This window comes from Ranitomeya variabilis, chromosome 4 (genome assembly GCF_051348905.1).
Source record: "Ranitomeya variabilis isolate aRanVar5 chromosome 4, aRanVar5.hap1, whole genome shotgun sequence".
Lineage (NCBI taxonomy): Eukaryota > Metazoa > Chordata > Amphibia > Anura > Dendrobatidae > Ranitomeya > Ranitomeya variabilis.
The window spans coordinates 96,669,960-96,685,358 of record NC_135235.1 but is presented as its reverse complement, the minus strand read 5'-3'; the positions used below and the strand labels follow the sequence as shown (position 1 = coordinate 96,685,358).

Sequence of the window (15,399 nt, the reverse complement as noted above, 5' to 3'; positions counted from 1 at the left end):
ATTTTTCTTTTCCTAATTTTTATTTTTAAAGGGCTTTTGAAAGCCTATGCATTCAGTATTATTGATACTTAAAGACTTTGTACTTTACCCAGTGACACAGTAGAAATGCGCCACAGTAGTTTATAGGGAACGATATATTTTTATTACCATTATCTGTTGAACGCATTATAAAATAATAATTATTTTGCATACAAATCCTGTTAAAATGTGAAGTCAAAGAAGAATCAGTTTGTATGTCTATTGTTTCCCAATTTGCTTCTAGAACCCAGGATATTATGATATTGTCTCTAAGGACTTGGGATTATGGCATGTACCCAACAAGACACCCTTGTCGAAATGGAGAAAAGCCGCTATCCTAAGATACCGCACAGACAATGGTTTCTTTACCCAGGAGGGTGGAAACCTCTTCCATCTGTATAATGTAAGCACTCAGCCTGATCGCTGTGACCTATATTGGATATATCATCTTACATTTCTATGACATTTTTACTGTTAGGTAATTCTGGACTTTTGTTTTTGGAATATGTGGAAATCGTATCACTATAAGTACAAAATATAACATTTTAGGCAATAGAGACAACTTTCACTAAAAAGTAATGACTCTTAGCCATGGGAAAACAGTTTACCCATAAATCTTTAATCAGGGCAGGACTGTCCATCTGGAAATGTTTGCAAATTCCAGGTTGGCCAATGTCCAAATTTCTTCCACTACAAGGTGCTGTAACTTCCTTTTTTGGTAAGCCCTTGTAGACACTTCCAATTCACTGCCAGGTAATTGTAGCTCCATCACCTCCCACCTGACCTCATTCAACATTCTGCAAGGTCAGCACATATGAGTTGTGTAATGTGACTACAGAGAGAAGTCGATTAAGAGGAGGCCTGAGCAGATGACCATGGGGTGCAGGGTATTACACCCCATGTGATTTTATATTGATGACTTACTTATTCTAAGGATAGGCCACCAATATTCCAGTACTGGACAACCCCTTTAAACTATGTTTTAACACCACAAATGTTTATATAATTCTCTCTTAGATATATCCAGTGGTGTACAATGGTGGAGCCTGCCCAGCAAATAATGGACCTGCCATTCCCGTCGTATATGACTTTGGAAGTGCTGAGAAGACCAAAGCATTATATTCACCAAATGGACAAAGTAAGGTCATTTTTATTATGTACTAATATAATTACAGTCTACACAAGTACAAGACTAGTAATTATGATGAGTAATTATTTTTCTAATTGCAGAAGAGCTTGTTCCTGGCTTTGTCCAGTTCCGGGCTTTCAATTATGAAAAAGCTGCCCTGGCTCTATGTCCAGGAGTGAAAGTGACAGGGTGTAATGCAGAAGTTGTGAGTATAATAATCAAAATATAATACATTCAATACTGACCTTGATAGTATGGGTAAAGTCTAAAGGCAAATATCTATCAACGCCTCACCACTTTACTGGCCATTAGATTAGATTTTAAGGTAGCAAAATACCGTACATCATTAAAGGGTTGAAGAATTGCTCTGACACCTCTCACTTCAACATACGGAGGAGAGCGGACTTGATGACATCTAGTGATGAGTGAGCATTACAATGTTCGGATGCTCATTACTCGTAACAAGCTTACCGTAATGCTCAAGTGCTCATCTCGAGTAATGAGTATGATGGAAGTCAATGGGAAACTTGAGCATTTTTCCAGTGGACCTTCCCAGGAGGTCTAGAGGGCATTAAAATTGCTCAAATGGCTTAAAAAAGTGCTCAAATGGAATGGTAACAGCATGGAGAAGATTCCTGGACACATCTCTGACTTCCAAATTGCCGTTCATAGCAATATTGTCAGAGTATTACTCCACTTTTACAGAGTGACAATAAAGCATCCAAAACTGAATATAAAATGGATTTGACAGAAAAAGATGTAAAGAAACATTCTTTTCTGTATAATGACTTGTATATAAGGCAAAATAAAAAAGAGAGAAGAAAAACCTCCACCCGTTAAGCTAAGCATTCACTCCATCTGTTAGGAATATCTGTCATGGACGCAATCATCCTCCTCCGGTTTCCAGACCTCCCGTGCCTTCGAGTGCTGCGTCCTGCATTGAGCCCGGTAAGCGGGCCATAAATTGTGCTATTTCCGGACCCGCTGGACTGGGTGTGCAAGGCGAGACATGGCACTGACATCAAAATCTCAACTTAGTAGAGGGGTGCAATTGAATGTATAGGGAGGCACATTATCTTGTCAGTAAAAAAAGAGAAGAAGATTATTAGATCAATAAATTAAGTTCACGGTTCAAGCCCTTAGGTCAGAGTGTCTGGAGGGTAGGAATTCAGAAGGATTCACGTTGTTGGAGAAGTTTGATGTGGTTGCCTCCACGTCGGGGTCTGGGCAACTGCTCAATGACCTGTAAACTGAGTCTGGACATGAGTGTCTAGCATTAGAAAAGTGATGCGGTGGATGCCTAGTTTTATCACACCTAATGGTTGTCTAGTGACTGGAAATTATGTCTTTGTTGGGTTATTTTTCCCACTTATAGTAGACCGCAGGGGCACTTAATAATATATACCATGAAGTTAGAATCACAGGTATAATAGCCCTTGAATGGGTAAGACTTGCCTGTTCTTGGGTGAGTGACCACCTTAGATTTAATGACATTAGAACATGTGACACAATTTAGAGGTGGGAAGGTACCCTGTCTTGGTGTGTTCAGGAATTTTTGGATGGGTAGTTTTTGGGTGCTACGAAAGTCTGCCCGAATTAGTTCATCCCTGATGTTCTGGGGCCTTCTGCTGCATATGATAGCCTGAGATTTGAAGGCTTCAACTCCTAGGTATAGCTTAGTAGGGGCCAGTGTTTGAGGATAGAAGCATGGATTTGGGGCATAAATAGGTGATACCTATGGGCAAATGGAATGCATTCTGGTTTGTGCATGGGAGGGTCAAGTGGTAGCGGGTTGAGTGCCCTGTGCGTCTCGGTTCTGGGAAGGTAAGATGTATAGTTCTTTTCTTTGAATTTTCTAACATCTCATCAAGCCTGGTAGATAAAGTAGGTTTGTCGCTTAATATCATGGACACTCATTGGTATTGAGATCTCGGTAGGTTATCTCTGGTATGTTTGGGTAGCAACTAGAGTAAAGTAGAAGGCTATTACAGTCTGTGGGTTTGGTATATAGGTCTGTTGAAAGGTGTCCCTGTGGATCTTTGATAACTTGTGTGTCTAAGAATGGAATTTTGTGGCTGTTGTGGTTAAGCGTAAATTGTAGTTCTGGTTGGATGGAATTAAGGAATGTGAAGAAATTATTCAGTCAGGGGAACCATGTCAGATGCAGAAAATGTCATCAATGTATCTGTACCAACAGATACAATGTGTTAGGAAGAGTACATGTTTGTAAACAATTTGTTCTTCAAATTGGCTCATGTACGCATTAGCGGAGGCTGGGGCTACATTTGATCCCATTGTCCCATGGGTCTGTACATAGAAGACATGTACAGAAAAGGAAAACATTTTCGTGTAGTACCAGGGTCAGTAAGTCTATGCAAAATTGAACCGAGTTAGAGCTCAGATTGGACTTGGATAGAAGGTCTGATGTTGCTAGCATGCCTTTTTCGTGGATAATGGTAGGATAGAGGTTGTTGACATCTAAAGTGGCCAATAGGCTATCGGGGGAACAAGTCCCTGGTGTTTAATGTTGCGTAGAAAGTGGCCTTTATCCAGCAGGTGGGAGTGGCTTTTTTAGTTAGAAGTGTGAGAATTTTTTCCAGATAGATGGATAAGGGTGATAGTATGGAATCAGTTGAGGCCACAATTGGGCACCTGGGAGGATCAGTTAGTGATTTATGTATCTTCGAGAGAGTATAGAAGACCAGCAAGATGGGGAATTGATTGGAAAAGAAATGTTACAGTTTTTTGATCTACTGTACTATGCCACCGGACTCTCAATTATTTTAAGATGTGAGGGGTTTTAGGAGAGAATAGAATCTACTTCAATTGTCACTGAAAGGATTATTTCGTATACATGTCAGCAACAAACTCTAGAACGCAATCAAACTTTTCAAAATGTCTCTAACACGATAATCTCTACTTTGCTCCCGGATCTTCAATTTTTTTCAAATATCAGCGGTAGCATTAGAGAACAGAATCTATTTGAACTAGCCCAGAAAAGAGCTGTTACTTTAACTTAGCAACACCAAGGACTGTTATGCAATCAAGCCTGCTCTTAGGCCAGGTTCACATTAGCGTTTGTGTACGCAACGTACCTTGAGATCCGCATACATCCACATCTGTCCTGCGTACCTATCTATAACATTGTGTACATAAAAGCTTGTGTGAACCTAGCTAAATTGCCCGTAATGCACTCTTCCTACTACAGCAGCAAATCCTCCCTAAAATGCAACTACGGTAACTGCAGTATTATAGAATAGAATCTATTTGCATTAGCCCTAAAAAGGGCTGTTGGTTTAAGATTGCAGAATCAGTTAGATAAACGCTGCCCAGCACAATATACCTTCTCCTGCAACTTTTCCTAAGGCTACTTTCACACTAGCGTTTTTTGCAATCCGTCGCAATGCGTCGTTTTGCCGAAAAAACGCATCCTGCAAAAGTGCTTGCAGGATGCGTTTTTTCCCCATAGACTAACATTAAGCGACGCATTGCGATGGATTGACACACGTCGCAACCGTCGTGCGACGGTTGTGCCGTGTTGTGGTGGACCGTCGGCAGCAAAAAACGTTACATGTAACGTTTTTTGCTGCCGACGGACCGCCATTTCCGACCGCACATGCGCGGCCGGAACTCCGCCCCCACCTCCCCACACCTCACAATGGGGCGGAGGATGCGCTGGAAAAATGCATCCGCTGCCCCCGTTGTGCGGCGTAAACAACGCTAGCGTCGGTAACCTCGGCCCGACGCACTGAGACGGGCCGACCCCGACGCTAGTGTGAAAGAAGCCTAAGCTACTTCCACGTAGAATGAGAGGAAAGTGGCGGCACCACGTCCTGTATAGACCTGATGACGCTATGTGGCTGGCCAATCACAGTAATGCCAGTAGCCAACATGGCTACTGCATTACTGTGATTGGTAGGTGATCCCCGCAGGTTTAGTGGCTCAAAATCAAGTGCCAAAGAAGCAGGTGAGAAATCGAGCATGGCAAGCGAGTACCCGGAGACCTGAACAAGTGCTTAGTGTCTTGAGCAGCAGATTGCTCAATCAAGCCTTGAGCAGTGCCAAGCACGCTCACTCATCACTAATGACATCCTGTTGACAGGCATCTATCAAGACAGACGCACAACTGACAGCTATTGCTCACTGACCAATGCATTAGGTCATGCTCTGCCAGAAGTTCATGTATCCTGCTAGGAACCTCTTGCTAGGACGTCACATCTCGAAGATGACGTTAGTGGCGCTAGAACAAACGTTTAATTGTACTGCACAAATAACATAGTATTTTTTTTTTCATTTGTGCTTATTATATTTGCAGCACTGCATTGGTGGCGGAGGTTTTATCCCAGAAGGAAATCCCAGACAGTGCGGAGACTTTGCTGCCTTTGACTGGGATGGTTATGGAACACATGTTGGATGGAGTAGCAGCAAAGAAATAATCGAGTCATCCGTTCTTCTCTTCTATCGCTAATATAATAGTGCAGTATATAATAATACAACATGATAAATTATAATAGTAGAGTCACGTAGAATAGTAGAATTACAGGTTCTGCAAAGTGTTACAAGTTACACAATAAGAAAATTAATGAATGATTAAAAGTCAATTTTACATGGTAGAACATATAAAATTACCCTTTATTTAGGGCTTAAATTATACTTTTTGAATAAATATAATGAAGATTCTTGGTAATTTGTAAGGAATGTAGAGATCTAGGATTACCTACATTTTACCGTTCTGATACATTATATATTAAAACTATTACTAGTAAGAAGGCATTTTAATACAATATACTTTGACATTAGTGTACATTTGTCTTCTTGAGAAGACAGTCATCTTCATTGAATATAGAGTTCCTGTACTTGCAAATATTACCAAATAAAATGTGTGTTCTGCAGAATTTGGCTGTTTGAATGTCAATGAGTAACACAACTAGGTAGAGTTTATTTCTATTTATATACTGTTCTGTAACATCACTGCCATGTGAATATATTTATTTTCAATTCAAAGTGATTATTCTGGGTTTATTGATGATCAGTGATATCTGGGAAGCAACGTGCCTGTCCTCATTTTTCCAGCACCAATCCTGTACTCTCTATGATGTCCAAAGTAAAGGGAAGCTTTTTAATGTTCCCAATATGGAGTAAATAAGATAATACAGGAAACCTCCCTACTACTCTACACTATCAGGGAAGCAGGCATTAAACTGGTTGTCCAAAGCCGAAGGTGAATTTCATACTAAGTCTATCTATTTGAAGAAGTTGTCCGACCACAAAATACAATTTGTTTAAGCTAATCTGTGCTGTATTGGTATATACAGTGCCTTGCGAAAGTATTCGGCCCCTGGAACTTTTCAACCTTTTCCCACATATCATGCTTCAAACAAAGATACCAAATGTCAATTTTTGGTAAAGAATCAACAAGTCGAACACAATTGTGAAGGTGAACGAAATTTATTGCTTATTTTAAATTTTTGTGGAAATTCAAATACTGAAAAGTGGGGTATGCAATATTATTCGGCCCCTTAAACTTAATACTTTGTTGCACCACCTTTTGCTGCGATTACGGCTGCAAGTCACTTGGGGTATGTCTCTATCAGTTTTGTACATCGAGAGACTGAAATTCTTGCCCATTCTTCCTTGGCAAACAGTTCGAGCTCAGTGAGGTTTGATGGAGATCGTTTGTGAACAGCAGTTTTCAGCTCTTTCCACAGATTCTCGATTGGATTGAGGTCTGGACTTTGACTTGGCCATTCTAACACCTGGATACGTTTATTTGTGAACCATTCCATTGTAGATTTTGCTTTATGTTTGGGATCATTGTTTTGTTGGAAGACAAATCTCCACCCCAGTATCAGGTCTTTTGCAGACTCCAACAGGTTTTCTTCAAGAATGGTCCTGTATTTGGCTCCATCCATCTTCTCAACAATTTTAACCATCTTCCCTGTCCCTGCTGAAGAAAAGCAGGCCCAAATCATGATGTTGCCACCACCATGTTTGACAGTGGGGATGGTGTGTTCAGGGTGATGAGCTGTGTTGCCTTACACCAAACATATCGTTTGGCACTGTTGCCAAAAAGTTCGATTTTGGTTTCATCTGACCAGAGCACCTTCTTCCACATGTTTGGTGTGTCTCCCAGGTGGCTTGTTGCAAATTTTAAACAACACTTTTATGTATATTTGTGAGAAATGGCTTTCTTCTTACCACTCTTCCATAAAGGCCAGATTTGTGCAGTGTATGACTGATTGTTGTCCTATGGACAGACTGTCCTACCTCAGCTGTAGACCTCTGCAGTTCATCCAGAGTAATCATGGGCCTCTTGGCTGCATCTCTGATCAGTCGTCTCCTTGTTTGAGATGAAAGTTTAGAGGGACAGCCGGGTCTTGATAGATTTGCAGTGGTATGATACTCCTTCCATTTCAATATAACCACTTGCACAGTGCTCCTTGGAATGTTTAAAGTTTTGGAAATCATTTTGTATCCAAATCCGGCTTTAAACTTCTCCACAACAGTATCACGGACCTGCCTGTTGTGTTCCTTGGTCTTCATGATGCACTCTGTGCTTCAAACAGAAGCCTGAGACAATCACAGAGCAGGTGCATTTTTACGGAGACTTGATTACACACAAGTGGATTATATTTATCATTATTAGGCATGTAGGACAACATCGGATCATTCAGAGATCCACAACTTCTGGAGTGAGTTTGCTGCACTGAAAGTTAAGGGGCCGAATAATATTGCACACCCCACTTTTCAGCTTTTGAATTTCCACAAAAATTTAAAATAACCAATAAATTTTGTTCACCTTCACAATTGTGTTCTACTTGTTGTTGATTCTTCACCAAAACTTTACATTTGGTATCTTTATGTTTGAAGCATGATATGTGGGAAAAGGTTGAAAAGTTCCGGGGGGTCGAATACTTTCGCAAGGCACTGTATAACACCCCTATCCATTTAGTTTTTTTGTTTCTTCCTATTGTTCCTTCTGAATTTCACTTCATTCCCTGCACCCACTTTGTTTACGGGCAGCTCTACCAAACTTGACAACTCCCTGTGCGTTATTATCACATTAGATTAGATGCATACAACAGGGGGAGCCACACATACCTGGACAGGACAGGGGGAGCCACATACCAGGACAGGACAGGGGAAGCCACACATAGCAGGACAGGGATGAGGGGACAATGCATACTCAGCTTATACTCGAGTCAATAAGCTTACCCAGTTTTCCTTGGCAAAAGTATGTACCTCGGCTTATACTTGTGTCGGCTTATACTCGAGTATATACGGTACATAGTTTGTTTTTTTTAAATTTCAAAAAAAATCTGAATTTCATTTAAAAAATAAAATCCTTTTGTGTCACCATATTCCAGGTCAAGTATCATTTTAATTTATTGGTCAATGCAGCTGGGTGACACCAGTTTTTTGCCTCTCTACCGGATGTTTTCATTAATAACATTTTGGGATAGAAACATTTTGATTGCTTCTTGTTGTAGCCACTGAAAAAATTCAGTTCTGGCATTTCAATTTTATTTACTCATTACAGCATTTACCAATGGGTGTATTAATTTTATATATTGATAGACTGGACTTTTAAGGATGCAAAGATACCAAATATCTTCATTTTTTATAGTTGTATTTTTCATGAAGGAAAATAGAAAGGTGAATTTTATTTTTACATATATTTAAAAAAAAATTACATTTTTTTTAATTTTTTACTTTATTTTGGAGTCGTCTTATGGGACTTGAACTGTTGATAAACTGATCACTTTTACTTTACAATGCAAGACCACAGTATTGCTGTACACAGTAAAAATCATGGTCTCCTATGAATGCTATGCCGTGTGGTTATATGCTGCTGCTAGAGATTGATAAAACACAAGAATTGACCTTGACTTAAGTTGGTACACATACAGCACATAAACGCATGTTCACATTGGCCACAAAACATATAAAAACCTACAAGAGAAAAAATGAGCGAAAACCCTGCTGTAAATAAGTAAAAAGCAAAAAGTGCATCTAAATAACACAGAGCTTTTAGTAATACTGTTTTTGATCAAAAATAACATAAAAGCCAACCCACCACATCAAGGTAACTCTGATCTGGACAGTCCTACACTGTCTAATATTAAAAACCTTACCATGTGTCAATGTTGACCTCAGTGTAAGGGCAGACAGCAGGACTGGGCCCAACCAGTAGAACACCAACCTGGGGGAGCTTTATATACAATCTCGAGCTCAGAAAAGGGTGGGTGTGGTGTGGTACATGTGCAGGCTGGAACAGAGTAAAATAGATGTTAAGAACATGCAAATATTTTCTGAAATGCATTTCAACAAGCAAAACAGTTAAACAAGTAACCCCTTATTCCCTTTATGGGAGGTACCTTGCACTTAAATGTTGTATATTAATAACAAAAACATAAAACAGAGCATTATTATCAATAAAACTTTCTCAATTAAGTTCAAAAGGTTGCAGTGAGATCCCAAACCGAGTGTCCATCTTGCCGTTCTCAGTGCAATATGGGGAATCGATCTCAAACCCTAAACGTAGGCCCTAGGCGTGGCTACAGGGCATAACTGGTTGACTCGTTGGACCACTTTTCGGCCACGCCAGATGGTTCTTATTCTTTGGTCTACTGTAAATTGCAGAGTGTTCCACTCGCACTCTCAATGTTTGCTGTAAAACCAGCAAGGAGCACATTAAGTGCTAACTATTCACAATAAGAGTTCTGGCCATTACCGTTCAAGACCACATTGTCTTTAAACTCCACAAGCCCTCACTCTAACTTGCCTTAGGCTGGGTTCACATTACGTTATGGGCGTCCGTTAGACGGACTACATTACACCGTGGCATAAACGCGGTGTAACGTAGTCCGTTACGGCCGCCATTACTTCCTATATTGGACCCATCGCTTGCGCACGCCCACAATGGGCATGCGCTAGGGATGTGCCGTCATTGAGTGACAGACCCCGAGACACGGGCTGCAGAGTTTCCGGGTCCGTCACTGCTAGCGCAGATAGAGCTAGCAGATGCTCTATCTGCTCTAGCATGCTGCCATACCGGCACTTGTGTTTACAGCAGCCCATTACCGTATGTGTTGAACGGGCTGCTGTAAACGCAATGTGAACCCAGCCTTAGCAATCACTTCTTACTTCCACTTTTAAGGCAGGTCATGGTGCCTGCAACCTCCTGACCATGAGAGTTCTCTTTCAGGTATCATGCCGAGTGACACAAACTGTCCAGATTCTGCAGCAGAGGTCAGAGTGGCCTGTGTCCGCACTGCCATTGTTGCTGAATCTGCAGGGACTGGTGCAGCGTCCGGGTTCGAAGCTGTGGGTTGTCCTTCTTGCACCGCACCTGGTGGCATGGGAGCAATACGTCCCCACCTGCATTTTTTTACATTGAGGGTGTACCACCCCCTCTGACCCACATGCCAGGTGAAGGTAACAAAATACCGCATGTACAAGTCACGACCGGGGTGTCTCTCTAGCAAGTGTGTTTCATCATCCCGCCGGGTCACAAACAGTTCTGAGGCCTCCCCAGGCTCCTTGATGAACCCCCAGCCCCTTTTTAAGTTAAAGGAGACCACTGTACCTTGCCTCAGTGGACCCCGGTTGGCGGGTCTAGCCTTGTGGGCCTGGGCCGTGGCCTTCATGTTACGGTCCTCCATCGCTCTCCACAGGGCTTTGTGCTCCTGCTCCTCTGCTTCCAACCTGGGCACCTGCTGCCAGCAGTAGTCTTCCCAACTAAGGGTCTATATTTGGTTTTCTCCTGCTTGGGCCTCCTCTGGTAACCCTATCAGATCCATCTCTGGGTGCTGCCAACAGAAAACTACCCTGACACTATGCACCTCCCGGGGCATGAGTTCCGTCTGCAGCGGAGCCGCATGTCTATCACCGGGGTCTGCTGCAGGGCCTTTTTCCACCTCACTACCGCAGTAAGCTGTGTCTTCAGAAGCTGGCAACTTAGCTCCTCCACCTCGATTCCCAGAAACTCCAGGTCCACTGCGGGCAACTGGTCTCAGTCCTCCTGTCAGCTAGGGGAGTCCACTGCTTCCACCACATGCTCCAGAGCTCCCCATCCACTGCTCGCCATGCTGCACACCGGGTTCCTTGCCTCCTCTCCTGCAGCACACTTTTCCGCGCATCCACTCGTGCTCCTTCCGTTTTTTACCCTTCATGGGTGGATCCTTCTTTTTTTCTCGCTGGCCATACCAGTAGGCAGATCCCTCTTCCTGATGGACAAGTCCTTTCTCATTCAAGTCTTTATAGTGGGCGGGTACGGTTTTCGCACCATTTAGTAACCTGGCCCACGTTAGGCACACGAGACCCGGGTTTACCGGGTCGGTCCTTCCTGTTCGTGATGCCAAGTTGCGACGCCCACCAGGGCCATGGGGTACTTGGAACTGGGTCAGACAGTTCTTTTGGGGAAGTCACGAGGCCGTGACCTGATTCCGTGGCCTTGGGTGTGCAATAAAAATTGCTGATGCAAGGGGGAAAAGCTTAAAGGAGATTCATTCGTGATGTGACCCGTGGAGTTCAGCAAGGGATGGCCAACGGTGCAGTTCAGGTCCACTGGGGCTGATAATGATGCAGCAGAGATGTTACAGCTCTCCACGGGTTTGAGCGGGTGCCAGGGCAGTTATAGGGTTAATTTGTTTATGTGAACTGTTGTAGTGCAGGGTAGGTGACGCAGTAAATAATTCTGGGGACACAGCAGGGTGCAGTTTTCTCACTTTAACTCACGGTCTCCAGGTTACAATCACCAGCCGAGTGATGTCCTCCGGGTCTGGGAGGAGATCCCTCAGGAGACCATCCGCCGCCTCATCAGGAGCATGCCCAAGCATTGTAGCGAGGTCATATAGACACATGGAGGCCACACACACACAACTCAACATCATTTCCTTGTCTCGAGGCATTCCCACTGAAGTTGCACCAGCCTATAATTTGATTTTCCATTTTGATTTTTAGTATCATTCCAAATCCAGTCCTCCGTGGGATATTCATTTTGATTTACATTGATCATTTTTATGTTTTATTGTTCTCAACACATTCCATTATGCAATGAATAAAGATTTGCAACTGAAATATTTCATTCAGTGATATCTAGGATGTGGTATTTTAGTGTTCCCTTTTTTTTGAGCAGTGTGTATATATATATATATATATATATATATATATATATATATATATATATATATATACACCTATACTATGTGTAGACATTTATTTTATCTATTCTATTCTAACCTGTCAGTGTGATTTTACTGTACACCGCACTTTTCTAAAGGACACCGGTGCGTATTTCTCGCAAGTCACATTGATGGTCCGTGTGGTGGGTGAGTTTTTTTCGCACCCATAGATTTTCATTGGCATTTCTCGGCCAAGATACGGTGGAAATCGCAGTATACTGCGATTTCTCTCGCACATAGAATATGGCCAAGAAAGCAACAGATGATAGGAGCTGCTCCATAGATTAACATTGGTCTGAGTGCTATGCGATTTTTTATTGCATAGCACTTGTCCGTATTACGGTCTAGTGTGACTCCGGCCTTAAAAAAAGTTCCTTAACCCTAAAAAAACTATGCTGTTAGGTATATGCAAATACTAAAAGGAAGTTGCGACAAGAGACAGAAAAATTGTTGCAAAACCTTAACCTATCTTTTGTTCTATTTATTTATTTATTTTTGATAAAATTATTCCCCCGCGACTAAAAATCCAACATCAGCCTAAAAAATGCAACATCACACCTGCAGACCATTCCATCAAAGTCTGCATTTTAAAACGGTTACGTCACTACTTCCCTTCCGAGCCCTGATGTGTGCCCAAACAGTGGTCCCCCCCACATATGGGCTACTCAAGACAAATTGCATAACAACTTTTGGGGTCCAATTTCTCCTGTTACCCTTGGGAAAATAAAAATTGGGGGCTTAAAGAAATCATTTTTGTGGAAAAAAAATATTTTCAAGATTGCATTATAAACTTCTGTGAAGCACTTGGGCACTCAATGTGCTCACCCCACATCTAGATAAGTTCCTTGGGGGTCTAGTTTCCAAAATGGGGTCACTTGTGGGGGGTTTCTACTGTTTAGGTACATCAGGGGCTCTGCAAACGCAACATAATGCCCGCAGACTATTCTATCAAAGTCTGCATTCCAAAACGGTGTTCCTTCCCTTCCGAGGTCTGCCATGCGCTCAAACAGTGGTCCCCCCCACATATGGGGTATCAGCGTACTCAGCATAAATTGCACAATAAATTTTGGGGTCTAATTTCTCCTGTTACTCTTGTGAAAGTAAAAAATTGGGGGTAAAAAATCATTTTTTGGAAAAATTATGATTTTTGATTTTCATGGCTCTACATTATAAACTTCTGTGAAGCAGTTGGGGGTTCATAGTGCTCACCACACACCTAGATAAGCTCTTTGGGGGTCTAGTTTCCAAAATGGGGTCAATTGTGTGGGGTTTCTACTGTTTAGGTACATCAGGAGCTCTGCAAATGCAACATGACACCCGCAGACCATTCAATCAAAGTCTGCATTTTAAAACGTCATTACTTCCCTTCTGAGCCCCGATGTGTGCCCATACAGTGGCCCTTCCCACATATGGGGTATCAGCGTACTCAGGACAAACTGGACAACAAATTTTTGGGTCCAATTTCTCCTGTTACCCTTGAGAAAATAAAAAATTGTGAGCTAAAATATCATTTTTGAGGAAAAAAAGGATTTTTTATTTTCATGGCTCTACGTTATAAATTTCTGTGAAGCAATTGGGGGTTCAAAGTGCTCACCACACATATAGACAAGTTCAATAAAGGTTCTAGTTTACAAAATGGTGACACCTGTGGGGGGTTTCCACTGTTTAAGCACATTAGGGGCTCTCCAAACGCGACATGGCGTCCGATCTCAATTCCAGCCAATTCTGCATTGAAAAAGTCAAACGGAACTCCTTCTCTTCCAAGCTCTGCTGGGCGCCCAAACAGTGGTTTATCCCCAAATATAGGGTATCGGCGTATTCAGGAGAAATTGCACAACAAATTTTGTAGTTCATTTTCTTGTTTTACACTTGTGAAAATAAAAAAAAATTGGTTCTGAAGTAAAATGTTTACAAAAAAAAGTTAAATGTTCATTTTTTCCTTCCACATTCTTTCAGTTCCTGTGAAGCACATAAAGGGTTCATAAACTTCTTGAATGTGGTTTTGAGCGCCTTGAGGGGTGTAGTTTTTAGAATAGTGTCAAGTTTGGGTATTTTCTGTCATGTACACCCCTCAAAGTGACTTTAAATGTGAGATGGTCCCTAAAAAAATGGTTTTGTAAATTTTGTTGTAAAAATGAGAAATTGCTGGTCAACTTTTAACCCTTATAACTTCCTAACAAAAAAAAATGTTGTTTCCAAAGTTGTGCTGATGTAAAGTAGACATGTGCATGTGGGAAATGTTATTTATTAACTATCATATATCTCTGATTTAAGGGCATAAAAATTCAAAGTTTGAAAATTGCAAAATTTTAAACATTTTCGCCATATTTCCATTTTTTTCCAAAATGATTGCAAGTAATATCAAAGAAATGTTACCACTAACATGAAGCACAATATGTCACGAAAAAACAATCTCAGAATCAGCGGGATCGTTAAAGCGTTCCAGAATTCTAAGCTCATAAAGTGACAGTGGTCAGAATTGCAAAAATTGGCTCTGTCATTAAGTACCAAATTGGCTCTGTCACTAAGGGGTTAAAACAGGTATTCAAAAATGAAAACGTTACAATCCCGGGACTTTCCCAAAAAGGATGGGCTAATAAAATCCAGGTAAATTCATGTCTCAAAAGCAAGTTCGGATGCCAGGCAGGTTCAGAATGCTATTAGCCTGCAGATTAACCCCATGTCTTTGTTAGTAATGTTTTTTTTCATGTGACAGGTTCTCTTTAATGGTGTAAAGGAAATAAAGCCACGGGGACGAAACAAAAAATAGAAAAAATGCTTAATCCCTTCCCAAGATGTGACTGCAGACTTATGAATCCTCCCACTGTGCACTGCAAGGATTCGCCGCTTTCTATGTGGCAGTCATGTATGCATTATGCATACTCCAGGGCAGAACCCATCTAGTGTATAGAGCAATTCCATGCACGTCTAGTGACACGGCCATCCAGTGGGAGCGGCTGTTTAATAAACGCGTATGGAGCAAGGCTATACCCACTAGACTGGCTGTGGACAGGAGTATGGATATCACCGCAGTTCCTGTCTGGAAAACCCCTTTAAAAGCATGGT

The 15,399-nt window shown here is 41.7% G+C and overlaps 1 protein-coding gene across 1 annotated transcript in view; it reads left to right on the top strand.

Moving 5' to 3' along the window:
- LOC143768447 (intelectin-1-like) overlaps positions 1–6,040 on the top strand; it is a 95,596-nt gene extending 89,556 nt beyond the window's left edge. Inside the window, exons 5-8 of the mRNA XM_077257126.1 lie at positions 263–421; positions 1,036–1,156; positions 1,249–1,352; positions 5,463–6,040. Coding sequence (XP_077113241.1) covers positions 263–421; positions 1,036–1,156; positions 1,249–1,352; positions 5,463–5,615 — 537 coding nt within the window. The 3' untranslated portion in view covers positions 5,616–6,040. The remainder of the gene's footprint in view (positions 1–262; positions 422–1,035; positions 1,157–1,248; positions 1,353–5,462) is intronic.
- Positions 6,041–15,399: the final 9,359 nt, after the last annotated feature.